The following is a 6,102-nucleotide window of genomic DNA, read 5'->3' as shown; positions in this document are numbered from 1 at the left end:
CCCTGGGGAGGGCAGGGACCTCAGACCCCCAATTTGGCGTTCCCTGCGTGTCACCACCCAGCCCAAAACGGAGTCTCTCTCTCCTCTCCCAGCACCTCTCCCCCACCCCGCTGCTCAGGTAACTCTCAAGTCAAATCATCCCTCTGCTCCCCTCCCTACTGCGTGTCACCTCTCTCCCAGAATGCCGTGGGGCGGGGGCATGGGGGGCACTGCTCATGGCTGGGGCTATGGGGGGGTGCACTGGGGCTCAGGGATGAGGTGGGGCCTGGTCGGGACTATGGTGGGGCATACAGGCGCTGGGGCCTGGCGAAGGCTGTGGTGGAGGATGGAGGCCAAGTAGGAGGGAGAGTGCACAAGTTTGTGGGAGGCAGGTAATGACGTGGGGGTGACATCGTCTTTAAGGTGTTACATGCCCCTTGCCCCCAAAAGGGTCTGCTCTCTGGCCACTGCTCTGATTGATTGGCCCAGGAGAGACCCTGACTCCTGGGGCCTCCCCCAGCAGCGGGAGAAACAGCCCCTGTGGCATGGAGAGTGCAGCTGCCGTCTCCCAGCCCAGCTCTGACCCACCTGTCTCTTGTCTCCAGCAAAGCCAATTCACCACCATGGCAACGGCTGCCTGAAGCTGAAGGTGACTGTGGCTGGCAAAGCCAGTGAGTATCTCTGGGGTCTTGGTCCCTCCCTGTTGGGCACAGAGCCCTCCCAGCAGCCTGGCTGCACCGCCATGCTGTGCCCACCCTCCAGGGAAGGGCAGCCTGAGTCACTGGGACCCTGGCTCCTTGCAGCTCTGGGGGAGGGCAGAGCCCTGCACGGGTATGAAACATGCATCCACCCACCTGGTCTGTGGCTAGAAAGCAGCTCCCTGCAGATTTGCAGGGCTCTAGGCACAGGCTCCGCAGATAGCAGGGAATGGGATCAACTCAGGCTGCAGAGCGAAGGGGTGAGGCCGGGACATGGGCTGGCGGCTGGGGCATGCAGTCAGTAACTGCCCTTCACCTTCTTGTCTCTGTTTGCTTTGCAGCTGGGATGCTGCCCGTCCACACCCCAATGCAGAAGGGGGGGATCCAGGCAGGTACGTTACTGGCGCTGACCAACAGACCCTAGTGGCCTGGTGTGGTCTCTGCCATATGAGGGGCTGTGGGGAGCAGCAGGCAGCTGGGTGAGGGTATTCCCCATGGAGCTGTGGGTCTGGCAGCCTCAGTCCAGATTCCTGAGATCCTCTCCCACTAGGATACAGGGAAGAGCCTGCTCCAGGTCTGGAATGCCAGGTCTTGGGGCAGGCTGCAGGCCAGGCAGAAGGGATATTGGCAGAGCCCTGCCCTGGAGGAATGCAGGATTGGGGGGCAGGACAAAGAGCAGCCACAAACTGTGGGAGGGAGGTGGCACAGCATGTGTCTGGCTGCATCACTGCAGCCGTTGCCTTGCGGCTCACGTGTGACCCCAGCTGCTGGGTGTCAGCCACTGGCTGCGTCTCAGGCCCTGGACACCCATGTCCGAGAGCTCACGTGGCTCCTGCGTTCTCCCCTCTCGCAGATGACGCGGATGTGCAGGTCCTGAAGAGTGTGGGCCAGAACTCGGCGCTGCGGAGCAGCAGCCCTGTCACCTTGCTCAGCCTCCTGCTGCCCCTGCTGGTGCCTCAAGGCCTGTGAGGTGGGATCCTGGCTGAGCGGCACGGACTGAATCGCTGGATGGCTACTGCTGCTGGGATTGGACCCCGTGGCCCAGAGATGTGCAGCCCCCCAGCTGGGCTGTTGCAAACACTCATGTGAGCACCTCCAGCTGGTGTCTCAGCCAGGCATGCATTGGCAGCCTAAGGACTTATTAAGGGTCGAATGACCCAAGTGGTCAGTATTACGGGTCGAATGACCCAAAGCCGAGCTGAGCAACCAAAGCCACTGCAGCCCTGTGGGGAGCGGCCCTGCAGAAGAGGTTGCTCCTCCTTACTGCCAAAGAACAGACCACCAGCACTTTCAACCACTCGCTTTGAGAGCGGACGACAGCGGCTGCTGCCCTTGGCTGGATGGGCAGTGGCTCTGGACTAGGAGGGGGCGGGGTGCTGGCACCTCTGGCCGGCTGAGGCAGCCCCTGTGGAGTGTGGAGGATGGACAGGCCTTGCGGGCTGGTGGCGTGGAAATGTCCTGCAGGCAGAGGCACAAGTGCTGCCCACGCAAGCAGCCCATGGACGGGCTGTGTCTGTGAGGCTGAATGCAACCCAGGGACTCTGAGTTTGCTGGGGCCGTGGTACCACCTTGCTGGAGCAGGATGTCCTGGAGCAATATTCCTTCTGGTGCAGGATGCAGGTGTCAGCGATGTGGGTGCCAGGATTCCATATGGTGTGACGCCCTGGAAAATGTGTAGACATGTCTGGAGCAGGTGCCCCCTCCCCAAATTCTGACCTCCTATGGCAATTCTGCTGATTACAGCTTGGCCAGGGGCCTGGGACTGTCTGGCCTGCAGCAGGGAGCTGGGCTGCAGGCTTCTCAAAGGAGACAAATATCTCGTCACAGTGCCTGAGGATGGAATGAGTTGGCAGCCCCAAACACGACACCCCGTTCCCTCTACTCACCTCAGCCTGGCCTCTCCAGAAACACTGAGAGCAAGAGTTCCTCGGGCACAAACTCCCAGCCCCATTCCTCTCTGCCTAGACTCATTGCCACAGTATCCCTTCCTCCTCTCCCAGCCCCACCCAGGACTCTCTGTCCTCTGCGTAAAGCAGCCACCTGTGCTGGAAACAGGGTGGGGCAGAGGCTGAGCGTAGCTGCTGCCTGGCTGGAATTCCCACCACGGGCAGGTCTCTAGATGCGCTGTACGACCCTGTCTCCACAGCCTGTGTGCACCTTGATGCCTGGAGGGGGCGGGGGGCTCGTTCACCCATACGCCTGCTGGGCTCTGTACGGAGGAGTGTATATAACATCTCGATTTGTAAAGCTTCCTTTTTACCACTGAATTTTTTATACAAATGGTCTTGAATAAATATGTTTGGATATGGCCAGACTGTGGCTGCTGGGGTTGGGGGAAGGCGCCAACTGCGCTCATCCAACAGCCCTGGCAGGCCAATACCATAGGCCCCCTCGGACGCCCCCAACCTAGGGACCAGGATCGCTCCAGCATCTCCTCCTCAGCTTCCAGCCCTCCCCCTGACCCCCAGTGAAGGGGCAGCGCCCAGGCCCCAGCTGGATCTCCCTGGCTAGAGCCACAAAGAAGGTGGCAGGCAGAGAGCGCTACCCCTGGTCCAAACCTACCCTGCCCAGGGCTGCTCTCCCATCAAGCAGAGGCCTGTGGCTTCAAGACCCTGCCAGGGCAGCCTGTCCCCTTCCCAGCCTTCTCCACTCCTGGGAAAATGTCTGGCTGGTCCTGCTGGCCAAATGCATGGGGCCTCTTAGGGGGAGGTGGGTAGAGCAGTGAGCTCTTGGTGACAAGGCTGTGGTAAACTGGCTGGGGTTTGCGGGGGAGGGGGGCTGTGGAGTGGAAAGTGACACAGAAACCTCGAGCCTGATGCTATCGGTTATTTGGATCCAGAGTCACAAACGCTTCCCGAGCAGGGCAGACGGGAGGGGACAGGAGTGACTCTGAAGGGATGGGCTGAGTTGGGCCATGGATGACCCTGACCATCTCTCACTGTGCCCCCACCGAGCTGTGCTGTGTTTTCAGGCCTCTGGCGGCTGCAGCCCCACTGGGACAAACATAGCTGGCAGCAAGGAACGAAAATCAAACTGAGACTCATCCAGGGCCATGCAGTCTTTTTGACTCCCGTTCCCCGGAGCAGCCTGGCCGAAGGCAGCTGTGCTCGGCTCCTCTCCCCTTTCCCAGCCGTGGACTGAGCTGGCGACTCCTGCCCTGGAGAGGGGGGAATGACCTCAAAACCCTGCTCCACCTTTGTGTGCCAGAGCCAGGACTGTCCTGGGAGCAGAGATGTGAGCACCTCAACCGTGAATGTATTTATCCCTCCCCAGCTGTGCTGTTACCCCATTCCAGAGATGGGAACCGAGGCCCAGACAGGCTGAGCGCCTGTGGCAGAGCAGGGATTGAACCTGGGTATTGGATATCCTAAGCGCTGGGCTATTTGTCCCCTCGTAGCCAGGTGCTTGGATGGGTCCCACCTGACACTGCACCATTATGCAATCAACTGCTCCATAGGGAGACCCAGAGTCTGCAGCAGCCCAGCTACCTGGCTGTCAACACAAAACAGTCCTTTCACACAGGCAGCAACCCCTTGCCCACTCGGCTGGGGAACCCCAGGAACCCTGGTTCCAACCCAGGCCATCTGTTGGTGGCCTGTGGTTGGCTGCTGGTGCGACTGGTGCAGGCTGCAGTGAGTCAGATTAGAGACTGGCACATCCGGAGCCTAATTACCACCCGCTGGAGACAGGCAGAGATGCAACATCCGGGCAGATGTGCAGGCATCACCCCAAGCCCAGCTGAGGCCCAGAACTGGAGCTGATGCACAGGCACTGACACACAGCCACTCACCCTGCCGAAGTCACAGGATGCTCACCAGTGTCCCGGGCGAGGAGGGACACAGCCCCCAAGCACCTGCAAGGTCCAGGCATGGCAGCCAGGCTCCTCTCTGCCCACCTGGGAATGGAACCCTCCAGCAGCCTAGGCCGGAGCCTTTGCAAGCCCTTGGGCTGGCCTCCTGTGGCAACTAGCCCCGTTCCCAAAGAAGCAGCCCCAGGAGGTGGAGTTAGGCTGGAGACAAACTCTACAGGCCCATCAGCCCAAAGCAACAGCTTCAGCCGAGCTCTGGCAGCTGGGCACAGATTGAGCAGGAAATGCCTTTGAATTCCCATAACAGGTGCTGCCCCCTCCATCCCCCCCCCCATCTCTGCCATCTGGTTAATGCACTGGCCCTGACACAACCCTGCTGTTCCACTCCAACAACCAACTCCACCTCCTTGGGAGGGGGAGACAAGCTCCGGCGCCCTGCCCTGTTCATTCTGTGACAACACAGCTCAGTGCCAGGGAAGCCGCTGACACCATCACGGAACGAATCGGGCACAGGGGGGCAGCCTGGCCCACACAGAGCAGCAGCAGCCAGTGGGACTGGGAAATGGCCAGGCGGGATCCATGGATCAGCAGCCCAGGGCAGCTGGGGCCAGGGAATGTGCACAGTGACACCAGGCCCAGGCCCTGGCTCCCAACTTCCATTCAGGGAACCTATCGAGCTACTTTTGTGGCTCTGGCTCTACCACTTTGCGGCCTGGGAGGTAGGTGAGTCAGGCTCCACCTCCCCCACATTGCAGACAGGCTGGGAAGCTTGGGAAAGGGGCAGTGAGTCACCCAAGGCTGCACAGGAACTGAACCCAGGAGTCCTGGCTCTCTGGCAGCAGTTAAACATGGCCTGAGCCAGCAGTGCCCCCTGCCCTAGGGACATCATCCTCTCTCTCTGGGGTCATGGGGGACGATTTCCCCGCATCCCAAAGCCCAGGGCCACAGGGATCCCCGCTGCTCCCCTCTGCCCCATGGAGGGTAGATCTGAGGGTGATGGGGAGGGGGGGGCTAGGCTGGCAATATCTAGGGGCACCCAGAGAGGGCTGTTATGGGTAGCAGTGATTTTGGGAGGTAGGCAAGGATTGGGGGAATATCTAGGCATGTCAGGGGATGGAAGTACAGGGGGTGTAAGTGGGGGGCACTGAGGTGGTAATGCCCTGGGGGAGTGACTGGAGATGGTGCTGCTGAGGGTGACAGTGGGGACGGGGGTCCTGGGCATGTGTGAGACAGCATGAGTGTTTGTGGGCAAGGGGAGGCGGTGGAGGAGTGACAGTGGCTGGGTGTGTGATGGGGCCGTGGGGGGATTGTTGAGGGGTGCTATACTGTGATACTGAGTGGGACTAGGGGGGTGCTGAGGGGTGGCACTGTATTGGGGGTGACATAGGGGTGTTCAGAGGGGCTGGGGTGTTATGGTGTCATACTGAGGTGAGCTGGGGGTGCTGTGAGGTGACACAGGAGCGTGGGGATACTGTGGGGAGGCATGGGGGGGGCTGTGGGGTGACACGAGGGCCGGAGGGTGACCCAGGGGCTGTGGGGTGACCCGGGGCCGCGGGGGGGCTGTGGGGTGACACGGGTTTGACCCGGGGGCTGTGGGGACACCGAGGGGGTGGCGGG

At 61.0% G+C, this 6,102-nt stretch overlaps 1 protein-coding gene across 1 annotated transcript in view; it reads left to right on the top strand.

The window, feature by feature from the left end:
• The window catches only part of EFNA1 (ephrin A1), a 6,639-nt gene extending 3,650 nt beyond the window's left edge, over positions 1–2,989 (top strand). The window contains exons 3-5 of the mRNA XM_032789413.2: positions 585–650; positions 1,019–1,069; positions 1,531–2,989. Of these exons, the coding sequence (XP_032645304.1) occupies positions 585–650; positions 1,019–1,069; positions 1,531–1,646 (233 nt within the window). The 3' untranslated portion in view covers positions 1,647–2,989. The remainder of the gene's footprint in view (positions 1–584; positions 651–1,018; positions 1,070–1,530) is intronic.
• The last annotated feature ends 3,113 nt before the right edge of the window (positions 2,990–6,102 follow it).

This window comes from Chelonoidis abingdonii, chromosome 11 (genome assembly GCF_003597395.2).
Source record: "Chelonoidis abingdonii isolate Lonesome George chromosome 11, CheloAbing_2.0, whole genome shotgun sequence".
NCBI lineage: Eukaryota > Metazoa > Chordata > Testudines > Testudinidae > Chelonoidis > Chelonoidis abingdonii.
This window is presented reverse-complemented; position numbering and strand designations above follow the sequence as displayed.